Below are 23,686 nucleotides of genomic sequence, written 5' to 3'. Positions count from 1 at the left end.
CTGGCAACTTTCGCACGTCGACACGAAATGGTGCACATCCTTGTACATTCCCGACCACAATTACCTCTCCTTTAGCTTCTCGAACATGGCCCATGTACCCCGATGTTCAGACCAAGGGCTCTCATGGAACTCCATCATCAGCACTGTTCATGTCACTACCCGGAGTGGCGCGTCGTTCCGCTTCTTTGGATGTCGCCAGATTTTCCTGCTTCGTAGGAAGAATTTGTATGCCTTCTTCCGGAGTCAACTCGCTTCCTCCCTTGTCCATGACGTGTCCGCCGTCATCGTGCTTAGGAATCTTCCAATTAGAAGCCACTCCCTGTCATAGTCATTCTCATCGAACTCGTTCAGGGGCGGAGTGCTTCGCCTGTTTACCTTCATCCGGGTTGATTTGAAGAAGTCCGCGCGGACTTCTTCGTTTTTTGACACCATGTCGTCCTCGTTCTCGAACCTCACTCTTGAAAGCATATCGTTCATGACGTTGTCCTTTCCAGAAATATGTCGTATTTCTGGGTTCAAGGACTTGATGTACACAATCCATCTCAGCATCGCCAGATCTGGAGTTGCACATCCAGAAACCATATCGATAATCGATAGGCAGTTCATCTCTATAATCACTTTTGTCCCAATTAAGTAGTCCATCTCTATAATCACTTTTGTCCCAATTAAGTAGTCCATCTCTATAATCACTTTTGTCCCAATTAAGTAGTCCATCTCTATAATCACTTTTGTCCCAATTAAGTAGTCCTTATTGACCTTAACCGCCGAAACGATACCCCATAGTTCGCGCTTGACTTGGGCGTATCCTCGTTGCCGCTCACTCAACACCTTCACACCAAACCGGATGGGAAAACGTGCGCCGTTCTCATCTTCCTTATTTGCAGCCCATCCGATTCCGGTCAGGTTGGTGTCCATTGTGATGTAAACCGGAGTGTTCGGCGTGTCTGGTTTGTATATGGTTTTTCGTAGAGCCGGTGCAGCCGTCAACATTTCCTTTAGTCTCTGGACTGCCTCTGTGTGTTCTTCGCCCCATTCATATTTCCTACCTTTCGTTAGCAAGCCATAGAGTGGCTTGGTGATATGTGCATAGTGCGGAATCCAGATATGGTAGAAGGCGCATGCTCCCAAGAACCGCCAGACATCCGTGACGAATACGTTGTCGTGAAAATCCGTCACTATGTGCGAATCGTGAGGCGGAACCGTCGGGGTTCTAGACCGGAAGGATTTGAAGTTTGTACTAGCTTTAGCGAGAAAGTATTTAAGACAGATTGAGAGATTGATATGGAGAAAGAGAGAGATTGAGATAAAGATTAAACACGTAACTTTAGATTTGAGAGACAAGATACATCAACAATAAGATAACAAGTTTCTTATTTTTCCCAAATTTTTCATTAGATTTTTCTTGCGTGATTCCTCCACTCTTTTATAGATGCCCCCATGCATATTGTGCATGTGAGGGTGCAAAACATGCATGCAATGCATGTTTGCCATGTCGTCATTTAAGCTTTCATGTATGAGAATTTAGATGTAAAAAATGATCAAAGTAAGACTTTTGAAGATATGATGACTTGGCTTAGTGGTAAGCCTATTGACTTTCAACTTGGAAGTGCAAGGTTCAAATTTTTACTTGCACCCCTTTGTATACAAATTTGTTTTTACTAGGCTTTTTAGTCTTGTTTTTACAAATGTTTAAGTGCATATACCTTCACTTGTCCTCCAAAGAACTCGACTATTTTGTTCGTTTCACAACGAAAAACTTCAAGACATCATGCGTCACAATAAATCTTCTCGTCCGGTCCATCCGATCCGCATGCCATCCGGTTCCTTCTGGTCCGCAACCTGAGCCAATTCCTTCCGGTCCGCATCCCGATTCGGTTCCGTCGTCATCCGGTCACCGATCCGGTTCCGTCCAAATCCGTCCAAAACCAATGGACTTGGTTGCATCCATTCATCAAGTCATACAACTCAACCTTTCTATGCTCCAAACACATACATATATTACGAAGAGATATTGGTCTGTTTATATAATCTGGGATCCTTATTTGTCCTATCTATGTGGGATATCTCACAGTTTTGTTTTTCTCTTCTTCTTCGCAATCTTCATACCCACATAACTTGACACTTAGTTGTCCATTTCTTATGTAGTAAAGTGCATTCGAAAGTTCTTAAAAACCTCAATCTTTTCGTACCAAGATATTAAACTTATTTAAAATAGTATCTTTACTATTATTGTTTCATATCTTGTGAGAAGAACCACACTTGATTTTGTATGTTCCTCACAATTTTCACACTATCGCCGAAAATCTTCACGACACCGCACTCTTCTTTCATGACCGAGATGGTCTCTGCCTTCACTAGGGACGGTTTTCGGCCATATGGCCTGCACAGGTGGCCAACCACTAAGATCTCCAGTTTCGTGAAAGCCAACTTCTCCCCAAAGAAGGTAAACCAAGTGCCCTCAAGCCTCTATCGTATCTTCTCGCAGTCGGAGATGTGGTTCGCGACAAACCTTCGGCATCTGTTTGCTCCGATCGACTCGTTCGTTGTGTCCACCAGACACCCCTTGATAGGAATGTCGTCCAGGAATGACACGGTGATGTCCGGGATGCAGTCCCTCAATACTTTGTCCATCGCATTCACCATGTGTGCCACTGAATTGGTCCCTCCTTATGGTAGGGTACACATCTGAACTAGGCCAAGAGGAGTTCGCATCGTCGTGATGTACCTGCTTTCGACGGCTAGTTGAAATTGGTTGTACCCCAAGTATAAGTTCTTGACCGAGTATATGGACCTTCCGATAAAGGCCTTTGCGAATTCGTCGATTGATGGCCCAACTCCCATATTGTGAATGGTCATTTTATTGACCGGTTGCAAGTCCTGAATGAAGCACAATGAGCCGTTCTTCTTTGGTACTACAAACCACTGATTTGAGTAAGGGGCACTCGACAGCTCGAGGATGCCAGCTCCACTTTCTACTTAAGAAGTTCCATCAACTTCGAGATGTGAGCTCTTGGTACTTGAATCGGCTTGAGAATCCACGGTACGTGCGGTACCGTGAAGATTACCATCGGTTCAACAATGGTCAGGTTGACGCACCCGATCTCTCCCGGCGAGAATGTGAAGGTTTTCCCATGCCTCTCGAGCATCCTCTTAAACCAGTCCTCTTTTGCCAGCAAAAGGAAGTCATCCCCACCGATCTTCAGCTCTCGTAGCATTTTCTCAATAGGAGAGAGAGAAAGAAGGTTGCCGATCCACCCGACCATCCCTAAACGAAGGGATCGAGACGAACTCGAGCCTCGATCAACATCCCATACCACTGTCGTGGCGTCGAGTCATACCTGGTGATGGCGCGCTTGCTACAAGAGTTGATCCACCACAACGTCAAAGTCTCGATGTAGTCAAAAGATGATCAAATGAGGGTAGTTAGGCCTCATATTTATTGCCAAACCTAAGGCCCCCATGCAAGTTCACACTTCGCCTAATGGGTTGTCTCAATCCCGAGGATTAAAAGTAATCATCCCCTTCTTTACATTCTCGTTTAACCCTCACACTTTATCCACATGTATAGAATACTACAGTAAATTCTCACCACGGGATATTATGTGGTCCTGCCCGTAACAGTGGAAGATTATAGTGTTGTATCAATGCGTAATGTATACAATTACGAGTGTGAGTATATGAGTGAGTGTGGATAGATAGGAAAGGGTGTGAGTGAGTCTTAAGTGTGGATGGCTAAAGGGGCATGTAGCCCTATGAATCTAACCTCATTGTAACTATTTATCCCTCTTATGGGGAATGAATGAATAATGAAATAAGTTCTCTCTCAATCTCTCTCTCTTCGTCCCTCCCTCCCTCCCTTACGTTGAACCCCCTCTAGAGGGGGTTGGAGCCATTGTACACACCACCCCCCACCCCGCAATGCTTATCAATATTCAACACCATCTCCATCATCAATAATCAACATTTCATCCATAACCCTAACCCTAAACTTATAACACTAATTTTGGCGACCAGGATAGGATTCGAACCCATGATGGATCGCTCTTCAAAACATATAGGGTTTTCCACGTTAACATCTCGTGTCTCTGTGTTGGTGCATCTATTTCTGTGTTAAATTCTATGTTCCTTCTTTCCCTCTTGTGCTTGAGAATCGCTTGTGGCCAATCAAATATTCTACAGCTTGTTGCTACTCCAATTGCGCTCATTGGGAAACGAATGCCAATATTTCTTTCCAAGCTAACATGCTTCACAAGTTTTTCTTTTTTTGCCACTAAATTTCGGTAAATCGAATACAACTTGCTTTGATTGCATGTCTTAGAGTTTCAGGAAGTTGATGTGGCTGAACCGCTTGTGCCACAACTTGATATGTGATTCAACTTTCTGTCCCTTGGTATATATAGCGGTCCAACATCATTGGTGTCCAGCATGAACATCTATCATTCTTTGTGTCCTCCTGCAATTACATTATCACCATTTTCAATGAAGCATTCGTCGTGATTGAATCGCACTTGCATGCTTGGTCGACAATCTGTCTAACCGACACCAAATTCTTGGGGATTGTCGGCACATTCAAGACATTCGTCATACATCCTCTCTAGCCGACATGACTCAGAGGGACATCTCCGATGTGCTCGATTGTGTGGATGGTGTCATCATCGGTCTCCATGAACCCCGACTGTTTAGGCTTCTTCAAAGTGTTGAACCATTCTTCATGGTTCATCATATGGTTAGAAACTCCTTAGTTGACGAACCACACCTCTCCTTGTGTTGAGGTGCTTGCTTCCATTGAGTTGGCCTGATGCTTCATGACAAGCATGGGGTCGCCTCTCGATCATGTCGTGTTACAAACATAGTGCGGCTTTTGTCGGTCGTTGGTTTCGGCTCTACCCAAATCGGCCTGCTTTTTCCAACACTCGTCTTCCTTGTGGCCCTTCTTGCCATAGTACTAGCAATCGATCGACTTGTTCTGATGACTCCCCTTTCTTGTGGTGGGTCCCTAACTCCCATTGACCATTGTATTCAGCCTCTGTCCATTTCGGTCATCATGGGTGCAAGACCATGACCACAAGGGCGATCTGCCTCAGTGTACAACATTTGGCCATCAGAGAACGCACTCCTTGTCATCCCTGCATGGTTTTCTTCAACCATCAGCATTGATTGTAAGTCGAAGGATGAGGATGGCTCCTCCCTCGTGCATATAGTGGTTCGGATCATGCACTAGACCTCCTAGACATATCTACACCATTTTGTCTTCGTCCACTTTTACATTGATGAAGCCTAATGAGTCGCAGATGTCCTTGATTTTAGTAGTGTAGTCGGCCACGAACATGTCCTTTTGTCGAACGTTATTGAGCTCTTGCTTGAGCTGTAGATTTTTTACCGTAGTGCCAACAACGAAAATCTTCTTCAGATTTTCCCAAGCCACTTTCGGCATCTTGGCATCTCTGATGTAGCCCAACATTTGGTCGTGCACACAGGATGCAAGCAGTAAAGCACTCTACTTCCTGCATGTTCTTAAGTTGGGAAGTCCTTATGTGTCGACTATGTTGCTACTTTATTCACTCCCTCAATATAACTCCAGTATCCATGCCCAAGCAAGTACTAGTGCACCTTGTACTACCAGGATGTGTAGTTGTTGCACTCCAACTTCTCACTCGGCAGTGCACTTCCCATGTTCTTCTCCATCTTCTTTGGTGTTGGTCGTTTACTTGTTTTTGTGTACAAGAAAGCCGTTGCAGGGGATCAGACTCAACCCTTGCACTCTGATACCATGTAAATAATTCGGAAATCCTTAAACGACAAACATAGAGATGGTGAGAGAGAGAGAGAGAGAGAGAGAGAGAGCCAAAAACAAGAAGCTTCTCTAATGCTTTTCTTCCGCATGGATATTCTATATGAGTTTTCTATTTCTATGAAATATATCATTTTAGCACGTCATGCCATAATACAAAGTACCTTTAATAAATATATTTAATAGATCTCTATTTATGTTTCTATTTATTTTCTACTTAAGATGAATTACGTGATTGGTAAATCTAATGCTTTATAAAGTAGAGGTGTAGGGTTTGAATCTTGTTCTCCGTAAAATAATACATAATTTTTTGTCTATTCAACCTTTATTTATTTTTTCCATTGTTTCCCTTATATGAGTGATTTCACATTGTGGGTTGAAATAACTAAGACACTCAAGATGATCATAAAATTTATCTATGAATCTCTTTCTCTCTCAAACTATCCATGCATTAAAAAATATGAACCAAAAGTTGGTTGAATATTGCAAATAAAAAGGAATGAAAATATGTGCCCCAAGTTATCTTATCTAAAACTTGAAATCATAGTGTTGTGTACCAAAGAAATTTTATCAAAGTGTTGAATCTTGGGGCATCATATTGAGCTTGAGCACCCCTCCGATAGTTGGGTATAGTGTTTAAATCGGGCCAATAAACCTTTATGTGAATGATACATATAGTAGGGTGTAAGTAGTGATGTGTGTGATAAGTATTGTATTTGCATGGTTGCTATTATGATGCTAAGTCTAGAAGTAATCATCCTTTAGATATTGTTAATATTTGTGTTAAATGACAACCTCCTATGGATACTTTAAACATCTTTATCAGTGTACACCATACATCACCGTCTATCCTTTTTATCCTTCAATATAACATATCATAGTATAGTCTTATGTTTCTCTAATAGTGCAATTACTTCTTGTTTTATTTAATCACATTGTCATTAGAGCTAGTATTGCCATAAACCATCTCTAGTACTTAATCATTCGTAACTAGTCATCTCCAAACCTACATTGACTTTTCTCGAAAAACTAAACATGTGTCACATATATTGATTAAGAAAACAAAGTTGAGTTAGTTAATAGACTAAATATGGGCTTATTTTGACACTAAACAAATTTTGGACTTGTCTATTTGTATGCTAAAAACAATGTCAATAAAGGTAATCTAAATCTAACGTAAGAATGAAAATTTGGGTCCTAATTTTGAATAAAGTTTACTACTTTATGCATAGTATTTATAGCCTAAACTACAATTTGTTTTGGAAGCCAGTCACATAAAGCATCCATGTGGAGAGAGTTATGGGACAATCTAGTTTGACCTCCCACTAAAGAAGGCACTTGCATATATGGCCTTTATGTGTGGGTCGGAGGTCCCATAAAGAGCCATAAAAGGAGTTACATAAAAATGTCAATGAAAGGAACCCCACGAAAAGCTAATGATGTATGTATAAGAAGCCAAAGCATTGACTCCCTATTTATGGTAGTTGTCTAAATGTATGAGAATTAGAAGAGTGTGTCATCTTGGAATGCCTCTCAAACAAGGACATTACACATCATTTATAGAATTCTTCGCACGTTGCACTAGCTTTCAAGAACTCTAAACAAGGATTAAATCATCACCAATAATCGTAGGGATGCGCTTTGCTTATCCACTTGACAGCATAACCGAAATCATGGAGTGTGCTTCGTGTCACCCTCCTAGTCTTTAACGATAGAAACAACTCCAACAACGGTTGGAGTAACTATGACCGAGTCGGAAATTTTCACGACGGGTGCAATGATTTTCCAAAACAACGATAGCTTCAAAATTGATCCAAATTACAATCAGGAATACAAGAATTTGAAAATGTATTTATCGAACTACGCCCCCGAAAGTATGGGTCGGGCGGGCGACAAGCACAGAGGTCGGGACGGGTCCAATCAAGTCAAGTCAAGTCAAGTCAAGTCAAATCAATCAAGGCAAGTCAAGTCAAGAAATTTTTTGTGATGGGAGGGGTAGGCTCGGGAATTCCGTGAAACCTCAAGAGCAATTTTGTAGACACGGAGGAGGGGTAGGCTCTGCAATTTCGCAAAACCCTCGAATCCTCATCGCCATCGCCATCGCCATCGCCAGACAGAAGAAGAAGAAGAAGAAGAAGAAGAAAACGACAGAAACCAGCAGAAACAGAGGCGCGGTAGCAGAGAACAGAAAAGGACAAAGAAAAACTACCTCCCATCCAAGGAGATCGAAAGAAAGTAACAATAAAAAGGGGAAAAGAGAAACCCTAAAAAGCCCTCCTGCTGCAGAAGACTCGGATCTGACTCAGTCTTTTTAAACTGAACGCTTATCCGACTTTGTCGTTGATTGCTGGATCGCCTTTAAATCCGCCACCAACCCTAATCATTTCTGCTTTGCGCCAACCCTAAGTTTCTGCATCCAGCTTCTATTAATGAGGAAAGAGGAGAGGCCTTACACAGAGTGTGAGTTTCTGCATCAGAGGCATTGAATCAAAGGAAAGGGAAGGAGAAAGAAAGAAAGAAAGAACGAAGAAGAAAGAGAGTGCTATATTGTGTCTGAGAGAAGAGAGAGAGAGAGAGAGAGAGAGCCATGGGGGAATTCATCGGAGCACTGGACCAGGGCACCACATCCACGCGTTTCATCATCTATGACGCAAATGCTACCCCTGTTGCTTCCCATCAGCTCGAGTTCTCTCAGATCTGTCCTCAACCTGGGTAATAATATGCCGTAATCTTAAGCCTCCTCCTTCTCCATCATCTCCATGAATGCTTAGCTCCCCCATCTGGCTATGAAACCTGTGATCGTTACTTTTTTAACAGTTTAATCTAGCCATAAAACTTGTGAATATTACATCTTCCCTAGCCATAGAATCTGCGAAATTTACATATTACAGATTCGTAACCATGACTCAACCTTCGTACCCTTTGAAGTTTAATGGCATCTGCTTCATATCGCAGTCTTCATAAACTTGTCTCACTTCCATGAAACCCTAGGAGAATTCATTACATGTTACAGACTTATCCAGGAAAAAGAACATATGGCCATTACGCGTGACAGTCTTCCTTATATTTTCTTAAATTTCAAGATTATATGGAACATGTTTCATCCCTCAGCCCCCACGACATGTTTCTTGATTCAGGATTAATGTGAACGAAACATGTGTCTCATCCTTTTTTCATGCTACACATTCTTATGCCAAATATATTTATGACCATTAAACCTGTGACAATTACATGTGTCATGATTCTATATTTATCATCAAAATGTAGAGGAAATATGTGTAATGAACTGTTCCTACCTAGAAAAAATATGCCTGTACATGAACCTTGTTTTCTCTATTCCCATAAACACATGTTACCTTTCAAGCATATTTTGTATCTAACATGTTTTGCAGTTATATAAGAACGCAACATGAAGTGAATGCATGCAATTGCGATTTTATGTCTGCCATGATTATTCTTCCAGACAACGGAACTGATGATTCAATATATTGTATCATTGTAGATGGGTTGAGCATGACCCCATGGAAATCTTACAAACTGCCCAGATATGCATGGAAAAAGCATTGGAAAAAGCCAAAGCAGCAGGGAAGTGTGTGGATAAGTCATTAAAGGCTATAGGGATCACAAACCAACGAGAGACAACTATCGTCTGGAGTAAGAGCACTGGGAAACCTCTGTACAATGCCATTGTTTGGATGGATGTTCGCAATAGCTCTATTTGTCGACGCGTAGAGGCAAAGCTCAGTGGAGGTGCTACACATTTCGTAAATGTATGCGGTCTTCCGATAAGTACCTATTTTAGTGCACTGAAGCTGATTTGGCTCATTGAAAATGTTCCTGAAGTGAAAGTAGCAATAGAGAACAAAGATGCTCTCTTTGGCACTGTGGACTCATGGCTTATATGGAACTTAACTGGAGGGGTAAATCAAGGGGTTCATGTCACTGACTGCTCGAATGCAGCCAGAACTATGCTCATGGATTTGCGTTCTTTAAATTGGCACAAGCCGACACTAGAAGAACTTAGCATTCCAGAAGAAATATTACCAAAGATTGTGAGCAATTCAGAGATTGTGGGTGGAATTGTGGAAGGATGGCCATTAGAAGGGGTCCCCATCGCGGGATGCCTAGGTGATCAGCATGCTGCGACATTGGGTCAGAAATGCAGAGTGGGAGAAGGAAAGAGTACTTATGGCACAGGTTGTTTTATCTTACTGAACACTGGTGAGAAGATAGTTTCATCTCAACATGGTTTACTGACTACAATTGCATATAAATTGGGTGCAAATGCATTAACCAACTATGCCCTCGAAGGATCAATTGCCATAGCTGGAGCAGCAGTGCAATGGTTGAGAGATAGTTTAGGTATCATCAAAACCGCAAGTGAGATTGAAGAGCTAGCAAATACTGTTCCAAACTCCGGCGGTGTTTACTTTGTGCCTGCTTTTAATGGTTTGTTTGCCCCTTGGTGGAGAGATGATGCTAGAGGTGTGTGCATTGGGATTACCCGGTTTACTAATAGAGGTCACATTGCTCGAGCTACATTAGAGAGTATGTGCTTTCAAGCTAAGGAAGTGTTGAAAGCTATGCATGCTGATGCTCAGTCCAAGGGGGATTTCCTTCTTCGTGTCGATGGAGGAGCTACTGTGAATAATCTACTCATGCAACTGCAGGTATTTTTGCATTGAGTTTTGTTATTGTTATTTTAAAGCCTTTATCCCTCTTAAGATTTTGTGGCATTATGGATTTTAATTGGTTTGGAGCTTTGTAGTCTCATAGGCCTTAAAAATGGGATAAGAAAGAGAACTAAAGTGCAGTGATCTAATCTTGTGGTTAATGTTGATACATATGAATAAGGGATTTAAACTCATCAGCATGAAGCTACGAAATCTCAGTGATCAAATTTGGTTATCAATCTTAAATACTTGTATTAATATTTCAAATAACTATTCATGTCGTGTTAAATCGTAGGAACATGTGAATAATTTATTTTAACAATGTGAGGTAAAGCTTCTAAAATTCATTACTCAATGCTTTTAACAGTTGTTTTAATCTTAATGCTTTGTGTTTAACAGGCGGATCTACTAGGCTCACCAGTGTTAAGGCCAGCGGATATAGAGACCACTGCGTTAGGGGCAGCATATGCAGCTGGTTTAGCCGTGGGGGTTTGGACCGAAGAAACTATATTTGCTAGCAGTGATACAAACACGAACATCACTATGTTCTATCCAAAAACAAGTGAAGAAGAGAGAGAAAGTCGTTACAAATCATGGACCTTTGCCGTTGAAAGATCTTTTGGTCTTGCTAATCTGGCATGATGAGGTATTAACCAATAACTAAGCTAATGGCAAGCTTCATTTGGGCACCTTTGGAAAAGGATTCTCTTGGTAACAAGGCAATGAAAAGTGTATGTTTGTGAGTGTGGGTGTATTAGTTTAATGTTTAATTTGCAGGAAATGTTTCATGAGTATCATAATTTGTCTTTCTCTGAATGTATGAATGAGAACAAGGAAACTTCATCCCTCGATGGAAGTCTTTCTTAGCTTACATAATCTGTTTCTTATGGGAAACCCTTTCTTAGACCGCATCCTTCTATAACACTGAGTGATGATTTTCATATGACTACATCATTTTCATGTGATTGAAAGCTTTACATTGTGATTCAAGGAAACCAAACATTGTGATTAGAGTTGAGGAACATCCTTCTTTTACGCAGCAATGCTTCTTCTTTTTTTGTGGATGAAATTACAAATTGTTTACAAGTCTTACATGTGATAAAAGAAATAACCATAACTTAATCATTGAAACGTGTCTTACATTTGATTAAATTTACAATCTATCTGTGTAATGTGTCTCTCGAAAGTAACTGCTTAATTCTTGAACATCAAGGGTCACTACTCAGTTCCAGAAATGCTATATAAAAATGTCTCTCTCTCAATTTTGTAGGTCATATTCACATCCAAAGATGACAGGAAATCTGTGTTTTTTAACCAAGGTTGTATGCTCTCGTGACCAGAAGGCATTGTGCCGATGCAATGCCGTCTGGCTGAACATAGAAGGCAAATTAATCTCATGTGCCATAGATAGTGATGAATCAACCATCAATAGACATAATAGAAAACACATATATTGCACATTTCCTTATAATACCAATTCGCACATATATTAGACAATAGTATTTTAGCAATATTGTGAAGCTATTTAAGCTCATTTAGATTTTGACATGCAATTAGTACCAGATAGTCTAAACTTATTGACATGCAAGGGGTCCAACAAGTTGATCTAGACCTTTTTCAGCTGAGCCTAGCATATATATATACATCCCAATGAGGAAAAATTAAATTCTTAGATTCCATAAACCCTAAACCACTTAAAAAGTATTTAGTTTAGGATCCCCTAACCTTAGTTAATGCACAATATTTGCTTAGACATCTGGTTTAGGATTCCCTACCAATGCACAAAATATGCGCACACATGTTGTAGCCACATATACAAAGAGTGGTTTGTTAATACTTGTATATTGTTTCATAATATCATTGTATCCAAGTGAATATGCCTTTGTTGTATGCAAATACACTTGCATTTAACTTGTCAATACTTGTATTGAGGCAAATATTTGGCACTTGTATTCATTCATTTGGAAACATTGTTCAATTGTCTGTATTTATTTGCTGTGTTAATGCCAGATGTTCAATACCTCTGTTAAATACTTGTGTTAGGTTCATAAGGGGAGTGGCATGAGTATTGATAAATATTTTGAAAGAGACCCCTATATAATCTAGGTTCAGCCACAAAGAGATAAGGAGTTCATATGTATTGAAGGTGTTGTCATACTCTCAAGTATTATATTTGTCTCATCAAACCAAGGAATTTTACAATCCAATGCCCAATTCTAGATACTTGAAACTACAACTTTAAAGGTTGTGTAGCACCTCTCCAATTGTGCCATCCTATTTATATTATTGTGTGGTTCTACTACAGCTAGAGTGAATTTTACAATGCATAACTCGCATGACAGATCATCCATATACATTTTTCCCTCAGCAAACAAAGCATTTCAAAATACCTAATAAAACCTCAGCATAGAGGAACAAAAGAAAAATCAGTTACCACTTGTAAGCTCCATGCAACATTTCGTATTATCATTCAGTACATTAATAAAACGAAATGTATCGTTAGTTTTGAAGTAAACGACAGACACATTGCACAATCACTTTCAAAACATCATCATGTGCACAATGTCTCAAGTGATTTCTTACTGATAAGTAACTAAAAGACAAAGTAAACCTCTTCAAAATGAAAACTACATATTATACTAGCAAAACCCAAACCCTTCAAGCAAGCTTCAGCCAAGCTTTGCAAAGCACCAAGCTTCATCGCACCAACACTCGGACACTTCACCACTATTATATTCAAATAAGAGTTCAGGTTTCAACTCAAAAACTACATCGGTTACAGAAGTTTTGGGCAATTTAGACAGCAGAGAAAAATTAAAGCTTTCGAGACAGTGACAAAGTAAGGTTTTAGCTTGAAGATCAAGTGGGTTATCATTCAAAGTTTCAATCTACCTACAAAGTCAAGAAGCGTCGTGGAAAATGAAAGCTTTCTCCTAAACATGACTTCATAACTCAATATAAGACGAGGGGCACAAGATTTTGAGCCTGGTCAGAATTTCACCAATAATCTCCACATGAGCAGTATCCTTCCTTGAAGTGATGAAATCGAGTAGCATCACGTACAATGATCTCCCTCTTACATATATAGGCAAAGTATTTGGTAGCTACATGGCAATCATTGCACACTCGAAGATTCTTAATGACCCTTAGTGGAGCTCTTGGTGGCAAGCTTATGTGGCCAAGCGCCATGGCAAGTCTCTCACTATGATGTTGAAGAGCATTTTCTTTCTCTGAGTCTGGTATATCACGCAAAACACATCGAATATCAGCCACATAACCAGCTTCTTTCATAAGACCAAGCATCCTCTGAAGCTCAGCACGGATCTCTTGGTTTCTTGGGTGCGAACGATCGTCAACGAGGAAAGTGTTTAGTTGGCCTTGAATTTCTATACGGCTCCATCCGGGTTCCTTCTTCAAACCTCGACTCTCCATAAGCGCCCTAATCTTGGCTTTATCCTCAAATCGGCTACTCGAAGCATAACTATTTGATTGTATAAGGGATGGAGCATAGCCCGACGGAATCAATGGTCCATGTTTTTGAAGAGAGTTAACCGATACTCTTCTTGTTAGTCCATTCACTTGATGACCATTATTTATATGGCACGTGCATCCACCTGGTGAAGGAATAGAGAGGACTGACCGAGCTTGGTGATTGATCCCATTACATTCTTTTGAGTGCACATAAGTATTAAAATCCATATCCAACTTCCTGATACCGTCCTCCTGAAAGAAAAACACACTCATCCATCAATTTAATACATATTACTCACTTCAGCTTGGAGGTATAGAAACATAAAATAACCAATAATCATAGTTGTGCTGCCAAAAACCACTGATCAGTTATGTTTATGACTTTGGAGACAGTAAACAATCATTTTTGGCAATACATAGCTTAAATTGATTACCAGGAAAAACAAAACAAAAAGTGAAATAATACCACTCCGTATTGCCCAAGCAGTTCACACTATGATATAACACCATTTATAAACCAAAGGTTTGTTTACAACAAAAAGACAGGAAATCCCTATTGTTCTATACTAGCACAAATTATACCAAAACAAAACTACAAGATCAATTTCATAACACGCACAGTCAGAAGTGGCAAAACATCATTACTCTTCACCAATCATCAGCTAAAGGGTTAATGCCTAAAAAGATTCGATTGTACCATCAAAGAAACCAAAAAATCACTAAAAAGAGAAAACTTAAACAGAAAAAAAAACCTTTGTTTTGTTTCACTAGAAGTGCCACCTAATTAGCTCAAAAATAAACCTAAATAATTAATGCTATGTCATATAACATCAGATTCATTTCTAAGAAGAAACAATTCACCTGGCATCCTATGGTTGTTCCACAAGAGCTCGACGGAAAGTAAACAGGCCGCATAATGCCATCATCATCAGCACCAGCAGGTTTTGAACTGGTCCAAATAAGTTTACAAAATCTTTTACATGAGCATGAATATTAAACGCATGAAACTACTCAGGACACATAGATTTCACAACCCCCTCAATAAACAGAGTCTCCATTACATGTTGATCTCTATTATCTATAACTACTGAAAGAAACTATATAACAATAGATCAGACTCTCCTACTTGCAGGCTTATGAGCATCCGATACAATCTATACGAGTCCTTAGTACGACCTGTGGGGAGAGTCTAGTATATTGTAAAAGTCATATCCATGGTCACTGCCATGGTACATCACTAGATTGTGGATGTGTTCATGTAGCGAATGGGAAGAATAGAAAAATCTGTAACAAGACACCTAAAATCTAGGAACTCTTCATTGATAATGCACAAGTACAGAATCCCAACTATAGCTATTCACACTGATATGCTCACGCCTAGCTTACATTGACTCAAAACATCTCACATTAAACCCTTAATCTCAGAACTATGCATGGATAACATTCCAACACCCTAGAAGAGTTGATATCCAGTATCCACATCTAGATTGTATTTATCCATAGTGCAAGTGATCACTAGACACACAAATGCTTATTTTCCTATCTCTAGATTTATTAGACTCCTAATCAAATATTAGATGATAAACCCTAGGAAATGCGCTCAAGGAAAATGCAGATGTGCAGGTTACTATAGCAATGAATAGATCAATTGGCCATAAGGCTGCCAAATGCTGTTTGGCCTACCCCTTGACCTTTTCCAGACTTCTTATTCCATATTAGACTTCAGATCTCTAGCATTACAAGATTCCTAAAACTCATGTTAAACCCTAAACCCTTTACACGTGCTCAAGCTGTTATAACAGCATATAGATTTGGTAACCAAGGTAGGGGTGTTGCAATGACTCGGTACCTTCAATAATTGATTGTAATCCATTTTTACATATAAAAATTACCTGTAGAAAATGTCCCTGTGCATAACTCAAATTATCGCTAGCCATGCCATAAGTGGCCATAACACCATCCAGATGCAGGATGGACTGCATCTTGCATATATTAGGCTGTTAGCTGATATATTGAACCCTAATCTCTAGGAACTAGGCATTGAAAATTCTTTGGAAGAATGATGTCCTAGACCCTAGGATTTTTGCATGAAACAATTTCCATGTCTGCATGAAAAACTATAGCTGTGCATAGCACAAGTGCACATAAATCCCCCCCCGACAAAGATTGTCCTAGCTTTGACCTTTAATAGAATTCCGATTGCATATTAAACATGTTATTTAGGAAATATTCACAGAGACCCTAGGCACTTTGCAAAGACAATGTCCTAGACCGTAGTATTTTTGTATGAAACAATATCCATATCTGCATGGCAAGACTATAGCTATCCATAGGACAAGTGTACATAAATCCTCCTCAATAAAGATTGTCCTAGCTTTACCTTTAATAGACTTCCAATTGCATATTAAACATGTTATTTGGGAAATACTCACGGAAAGAATCAAAATACAGACTGCAGACTATATCTACCCATAGCAGATGTGCCATTAGACGTGAATGCTTGCTTACTTACGGCCCTAAAGGTAACCTTTATTACAATCCTACATCCTTAGGAATTTTGCATGGATAATGAGTATGTGCATAGTCCAGACCATAGCACCATCTAATAATGCTAGAGCCAATGTGTATGTGTACATAGCACCATCCTAGATTGGAATATCCATAGCCCATATTTTCCGAGATTTGGATTCTGGATTCTGAGTGGCCTATCCAAAGCCTATATTTTCCTCTTAGGCTGCATTGGCAACCATGCACAGTTAATGTACTAAACCTAGAAGTCATTAATGCACGATGTCAGTTTCAAGACTGTAGCTACATACAGCACAGGTGGTTATTGCCCATCAGGCTAGCCTTTTATGGTTCTGAATCAGATATTAAACTGATTAATCTATCTCCAGCCTTTATTTGACTCCTAAAGAAATATCAAAACATTACTCTATAGGAGCCACATAAATGAACAATACCAGCATTTGAACTACAATTATCCTGCTGATTCTCCTATCTATCGCCTATAATTCGAGCTCTCGCATCACATAGCAAACCGTAAAACCCAGAACTTTCTCATACAACAAGTCCATAACTATACTATAGAGTGACCAATATGTCTGCAAATACTAGTTGGTATATACATCTACATTGGTTTTAACTAATAATTACATATTAATCTCTAAACTCTACAGTTGTTCAGGGACTATGTTGGTGTCAAGAATATATCTATCAAGGCTGCCTAATGCTGATCTGAGAATAACAAAGGTTAGGAAATGGTGATTATCCTAACTCTAGCATATACTGACTCCTGACTGCATAATAAACCCTAAATCCCAGAAAATATGTATGAACAATGCATGTGGCCAACCGAAAAAAAGCATGTTCATTTTATCATCTCTAACCTATATCTGAATCCTAAACATGTACTAACCATGTTAGTGTCCATACTACAGATCATGTTCATTGCCCTGTATTTAGACTTGATTTCACTATTAGATTTCACTTAATCTGCGTTGTTATGGATATGATCGTGGCAATCAAGTTGTTCATCTAAAACCATTTCTTCCTACTTCTCTCTTAAATCTCTCTTTTTGCAATGGGCTATACGAAACAGTAAACAAAGAACAATTAACACAAGAAGGTACACAATGGTATATGGATGACCTAAACGATCGAAGAATTAACACAATTAGGAAAACAAGGGTACAGGGATGACCTAAACGATCGATAAACTCCATTAAAGCTTCTATTGAGAACTGGTTTCCTCGTCTCCTCTGCCTGAAACAAGAGTTCATCAGACAGATGTAAATAAGTGTAGCTGTTATGTTGTCACTCTGCAAACCAAAAGGAACAGGACAAAAGAAGAAAGAGTGAGGGAGAAAGGTGGGGTGAGAAAAGAGAATACCAGATGAGAGAGAAGACGAGATAGAGACAGAGACCTCGTTGTCGCCATAGCTAAGCTTGCTGGAAATCACTGACACAGAACAGGGCTTCTGGTCTCGCTCTCTCTGTCTCTCTCTCTGTCTCTGTCTGTCTGATACAGAAACCCTAAAAACCCTGTGAAATCATAAACCCTCGGGTTTTAGTTTACTCTGAAAGTACCCTTGTATTTTCTGTATTTCCCAAATATGCCCCCCCTTAAGGAGATACCCCCCTTGACATATATATGTATGTATTGGCTAAATATGACATGACATAACCATAACATACACACACACATACATACATACATACATACATACATACATACATACATACATACATACATACATACATACATACATGCATACATACATACATACATACATACACACACACACACATGCATGCATGCATGCATACATACATAACATACATATGTATAAATTTACTGATAACCATAACATACATACACACACGCATACATACATACATACATACATAACATACATATGTATAAATTTTATTGATAACCATAACATACATACACACACGCATACGTATGTATAAATTTATTGAATAGCACTTGTAACTGAGAAAACGGGTGATGGAAATATGGACCATGAAACTGGTTGTTCGAATGGCTTGTACCGTTTCTAAACGAAGCCAATCAATTCCCATGGGCACTCGATGGAAATACATAGAAACTCTCATACGTTCCCCTTGTCACATTCCCTGCTACTTTTCTGCAGATAGTCAATCTCGCACATTCCTATGGTGTTTTCTAAATGTGAAACCATTTACGACATTCCATAAATAAAGGTTACATCGTTTGCAAGAAGCATGTCGACACTCTTGACATTCATCGAAGTATCTCTCGACATTAACCTTGAACTTTCCATCCATAGAAGCACTTTTTAGTTCATTATTTACTCACTCGACGTTTCAGTGAGAGTTTCAACTTTAGAAGCACGATCATAGAGGGCACCTTTTGTATATCAATATATCCGTAAGTATTTTTCTCTTCATTTTGTTCGAGACGAGAATTTGTTATGTAAGGTTACATTTATTCTTTACACACAAAACATCGAGCACCTAAATGGTAGATCCAACTACATATTATCAAGAATAATCCATATCTTTGCTTTATTGAATATAGTCTATACAATAGATATTTCTACCAAGAAGAACTTGTTCAAGGAAAAACATGCATAGTGAGTGAGTCACCTCATCAAAAGCCCCAACATCTATCTTGCATCAAACAAAATGTGAGCTAGGTTATATGGAAACGATGGTATGGATGGTGAAGAATGGCACATGCTCTAACATTGTATGGGGGAGTATGGTTTCCCCATTTGTAGAAAAAAAAGAGGTTTTGAAGTTTCTAGAAACATTTGTAATATATTGCACGAATTGTGAACCTTTACATCTCCTAGAGTCATGGTACATCTCACAATTGGCAATGCCGAACCACAAAACTGCAACTAAACGGTTTGAACGGTTTGAGTTTTTTTAATGGTTCGGTTTCAACCGTTAGAAACCGTGGTTTAAACGGTTTGGCGGTTTGGCGGTTTTTTGTTTTTTATTTTTTATTTTTTATTTTAAAGATTAAACCAAATTTAAAATTTTGTTTTTAAACAATCTTTTCGTTTTCATGCCTTATTCTCACATTTTAGGAAAATCTTTAAATTTTAAAAATTTTAAATAATGATTTTTTTTTTAATTTTAAAGCTAAAAATTGAAACCGAACCATGAAACCACAATTTTACCAGTTTAATGGCTTAATGGTTTGAATTTTTTTTAATGGTTCGGTTTAACAATTTCGTGTTCAGTTCAGTTCGGTTAAGGTTTCAAACAATTTTAACGGTTCGGTTTCAAACCGATTTGGTTTGGACCCTCTCGAACCGAACCGAACCGTTGCCTATTGTTAGGTACATCAACATTGCAAAAATCCTCATTTATTCAAGAATATATATATATATATATATATATATATATAGGCATGATAAAGCAAGTGGAATGCATCCCATCGTCCAAATCATTTATGCATGTCTTATGCATCCATTGGTCATTACAACATCCATATTCTTTTGGTATATCTTTTGAACCCCTTCTTGTTTCCCATGCCAGCCCAAAAGTAATGTGAGTTGTCATTTTTAAATTACACTAACTTCACAACCCTCTCCTTATCAATTAAAGAGAAGAATGGAGGAGAGTATATCTACTTTTGTGATAAAGATAAATAGATATTATATTATCGTCTCTAAAGAGGCCAAGATTGACTATGAGGTCCATGTATGTTAGGAATCGTGATATCATAGTTTAGTGTCATCAAACCTCACATAGCTTAAATATGAACTACATTGGAATTCATTGAGATAATTGAACTAGAGTTGTATTATGCAAAATGCAATTGTACAAAAAAATACAATTAGGGAGTGTCGCTTAATAGTAGAGCATTAAAATGTATCCCTATTGGCATCCTCACAAATGAGTCTATATATCACATTACTTATATCCGTCTAAGCAAAGCATCATCAAGGAGTTCTTGGAGGTGAGTAATGATGGATTAGATCATAAAATCAGCTCTTATGACATGAGTAATGTAATTTGCAAGTCTCTAGAGTGACATAGTACTGTTCTAGGATCTCTTTGTACTAAACCATAGAGTAGATTCATAATCACAATGTCTAATACAAAGAGATCCTAAAATGCTACTATGTAGAAGTCATAGTTGAAAGGATGAGAGGGTAAATATTAGAGACACGTACTAAAGTAAGCATTAGATAAGGATAGATCTAGGTAGATAGAAAGAAAGGAGGGAGAGAGAAAGAAGGGTGTCGATCCACTCGACCACTCCCGAGCGAAGGGATCGAGATGAACTCGAGCCTCGATCGGCGTCCCATACCACCACCATGGCGTTGAGTCGTACCTGGTGTTGGCGCGCTCACTACAAGAGTTGACCCACCACAAGATAGAGTCTCGACGTAGTCAACAAGATGATGAAATGAGGGTAGCTAGGCCTCTATTTATAGCGATACCCAAGGCCCCTAGCCATGTTCACACTTGGCCTAATGGGTTGTCTCAATTCCGAGGATTTAAAAGTAATCATCCCCTTCTTTACACTCTCGTTTAACCCTCGCACTTATCCACGTGTATAGAATACTACGCTAAATTCTCACCACGGGATATTATATGGTCATGCCCGTAACAGTAAAAGTGGTTCAACATAAAAGCCTCTATTTAGGACATGGCATCTAATAGACTACTTGTATATTTTCTTTGGTATTGGGTTGGCAAGATTTTTGTAAAGGTGGGTTAGTCTTGAAAGAGGATAGTTCTTCGATGTCTTAGCAAGCACACCGTCAAGTTCTTTGATGTCAACGCATTGATAAAGAGAAAGAGATGATGATGATGATATATTAATTATGAAAGAAACAATATGATGATATATTAACATTGACAAAGCGATCAATATGACTGATGGAACCAACCATCGAAAAGCTCTCTCAACATGGGGGACTTAAAAATTGTAGAGCAAAAAGAAAAACTAAAAGTTTAACGGAAAAGCTTACATTGTTTCCTAATTTCATTATTTCGATCTCCCATGGGTTTGGTCACGTGGTCAAGTAGATGAGCAATGAGCCTCCCTAGTGTTGTCGACTTTGGTTACATCCTCGTAAATTCTTGAAAGCTAGTACTACCTTGCAGGAACTTTTGAAATGTTTGAATGATGTCATAGTATATGGAGCATTCCAGAGAGAGACAACATGGCTAGTGTAGTGGACACTAACGACATCCTAGAGATGATGTCGATTGAGCTGTAGTTGTGATGGTTGCATTACTTGTTTGAAGACTTTGAGGTTGTTAGTTTAATATTCTAATGTAGCTTGTCGTTTTGGGGAAGTGATATATGGTGTAGCAATGATGTGTGAAAATAAGGATTATGGTTTAATAGACCAATAACCACCATTAGGATAAACACAATACGATACAAAAAAAAGCAATACGGCAATGATCATAATAATGAACATCCACAAGGAAACAAGGTCCATGGGATCAAAAAGTAAAACTAAAACTTGGAATGAAGGAACTACGCTCCTCGCCAAATTTCATTGTTGTGATGTTCTGAAGATTGTGCTTTATGTCATTGACAATAGTTGTGTCTTCATTATCCGTTGTTGAAAGGTAGTAAGATCGTGTAGAAATTCCGGAATATCACGTCAAGATGTTCTCTTCTTTCTAGTATGTTGAGACAACATAGGTAAGACATTTTGATTTTGTGCCCTATATTACACCAATCCCCAATTTCTATTTTTAATGTATGTGAGCTCAAAGCATGTGCACATCAATTTATGTTGTTGTAATGGTAGTTAGAATTTAGATATATGTTTGGTTATTCTCCATTTCATAAGGAGGCTTTTTAGGATGGTTGAGTATATAAAACATGGACTCATGTTCTCTTGTACTATTTTGTGTATAAAAATTTAGCATCTAATTTCCCACACGGACTTGGGAAAGTGATTTCGGGCCATTGTGCTTACTTTCAATATGTTGCAATCTCTTTAAACGGCATTGAACGCAACTAATATTTCTCTAGTTTCTAGAAGCATTACATCTATCCTTTAATAGTGGTACACAAATTTTGTTTATATTTTCTCTATTTCATTCCATGAGATTGCCGAAATAGTAATAACTATTTTATGGAAGGTAGGGGATTCTAATTAACCATTAATGATAATCTTTTATCAATTCAATTATGTCTAATTTCTCTAGGGAGTTTCTACGTTACATATTTTCATAACTTTTATGAGGGGCATCATATATTTGGGTAGTTCATATTGTGACGACACTTGGACAGGGCTTGAGAAAAACCAATTTTGTTTCTTTGATTGGCGAATGTCAACTTTGTTTGTTTGTTGTGTGTGCCGCGATATAGTATGGTTTTGGAATATGTCAAATTTGAAGGATTAGTACCGAATGCTTAAATTGAAGAAAAATGCATGGTTAGGAATTTCTTGAAACAATATTTTCCTTCAACCATATTTTTCTTTTCGAAATAATAGTCTCGAGAATGTATAATTCAAAGGAAATCGAAATGGGTTTTCCAATGTATGGATAGAGTTATTTGGGGTTTGCAATGCATAAGGGAACACTACACCACTACGTATAAGATGACCTTTCTTTAAGAAGCACCTTGTAACAATTATAAAACTATATTAACAATATTTGAACTTTCAATGCACTAACATAGAATAGCTATATTAAACATATGCTTACTTAATTCTAGGTCTTGTGTGGATCACGTATATTTCATACCTTGTGGACCCCTAACTTACCTATTTTTAATGATAACGACCAAGTTATTAGATGATTGCTCCTTAATAGTCTAGTCGCAAGAATACCAAGCTTCACATCAATTGCATAAAATATGTCTACCATTTAATTAAGATGACAATATATTTTTAGATAAACACCCCCAACTCCTTTCAATCTCCCTTTCCTCATACATGTTCTATGAATTTGGCAAAGAGAACAATAAAATATAAAAGTGTCCTAGCTAGTTGGTACTGACAATAGATTAGGTTTGTAGCCCTCGATAAACAATGAGGGGACATGGAAATTCATGCAATAGTATAATCGTGCAATGGGAACAAAGTGTTGGTAGGTTGGATGATATGGTTGAGATAGTCCCTTGAGGGGAGATTAGTTGAACTTGGACATCATGGGACCCATTGAAGCCCCTATGTGGGCTAAAGGGAAGCCATGTCACCAACATTATGGCCACTAAGGTTTGGCTCAAAAGGAAACCATAATGATCAAAATATCAATCTTAAACTTTTCT

At 38.6% G+C, this 23,686-nt stretch overlaps 2 protein-coding genes across 2 annotated transcripts; one reads left to right on the top strand and one right to left on the bottom strand.

Annotated features, from left to right (window-relative positions):
- The first annotated feature begins 8,310 nt into the window (after positions 1-8,310).
- Positions 8,311-11,340, top strand: NHO1 (Actin-like ATPase superfamily protein). The gene is made up of 3 exons (XM_087328645.1): positions 8,311-8,503; positions 9,294-10,461; positions 10,864-11,340. The coding sequence occupies exons 1-3, from the start codon at positions 8,379-8,381 to the stop codon at positions 11,104-11,106; spliced, it is 1,536 nt and encodes a 511-aa protein (XP_087184771.1). The 5' UTR covers positions 8,311-8,378; the 3' UTR covers positions 11,107-11,340.
- Positions 11,341-13,166: 1,826 nt separating this feature from the next.
- LOC147857011 (pentatricopeptide repeat-containing protein At1g08070, chloroplastic-like) lies at positions 13,167-17,982 on the bottom strand. Its single transcript, XM_087328741.1, has 4 exons — positions 17,828-17,982; positions 17,639-17,700; positions 14,797-14,884; positions 13,167-14,187 (listed from the first exon to the last, which is right to left on the bottom strand). Exons 1-4 carry the CDS (start codon positions 17,873-17,875, stop codon positions 13,462-13,464), a joined length of 924 nt encoding a protein of 307 aa, XP_087184867.1. The 5' UTR covers positions 17,876-17,982; the 3' UTR covers positions 13,167-13,461.
- Between the last annotated feature and the right edge of the window lie 5,704 nt (positions 17,983-23,686).

This window comes from Azolla caroliniana, unplaced genomic scaffold, assembly GCF_043228905.1.
Source record: "Azolla caroliniana isolate FFs.n. ecotype wild unplaced genomic scaffold, voAzoCaro1.0.p SCAF_12, whole genome shotgun sequence".
Lineage (NCBI taxonomy): Eukaryota > Viridiplantae > Streptophyta > Polypodiopsida > Salviniales > Salviniaceae > Azolla > Azolla caroliniana.
Note: the sequence above shows the minus strand (reverse complement) of the source record. Positions and strands in the feature narration are given on the sequence as shown.

What these genes read in the sequence shown, in the direction of transcription:
- NHO1 (XM_087328645.1), top strand. Translation starts at nt 8,379, where the DNA reads ATGGGGGAATTCATCGGAGCACTGGACCAGGGCACCACATCCACGCGT. An exon ending in CAGATCTGTCCTCAACCTGG is followed by an intron (nt 8,504 to 9,293) that starts GTAATAATATGC and finishes GTATCATTGTAG; the next exon opens with ATGGGTTGAGCATGACCCCA. An exon ending in ATCTACTCATGCAACTGCAG is followed by an intron (nt 10,462 to 10,863) that starts GTATTTTTGCAT and finishes TGTGTTTAACAG; the next exon opens with GCGGATCTACTAGGCTCACC.
- LOC147857011 (XM_087328741.1), bottom strand. Translation starts at nt 17,875, where the DNA reads ATGGCGACAACGAGGTCTCTGTCTCTATCTCGTCTTCTCTCTCATCTG. An exon ending in CTCGTCTTCTCTCTCATCTG is followed by an intron (nt 17,701 to 17,827) that starts GTATTCTCTTTT and finishes CTCTTGTTTCAG; the next exon opens with GCAGAGGAGACGAGGAAACC. An exon ending in GAACAACCATAGGATGCCAG is followed by an intron (nt 14,188 to 14,796) that starts GTGAATTGTTTC and finishes TTTTTCTTTCAG; the next exon opens with GAGGACGGTATCAGGAAGTT.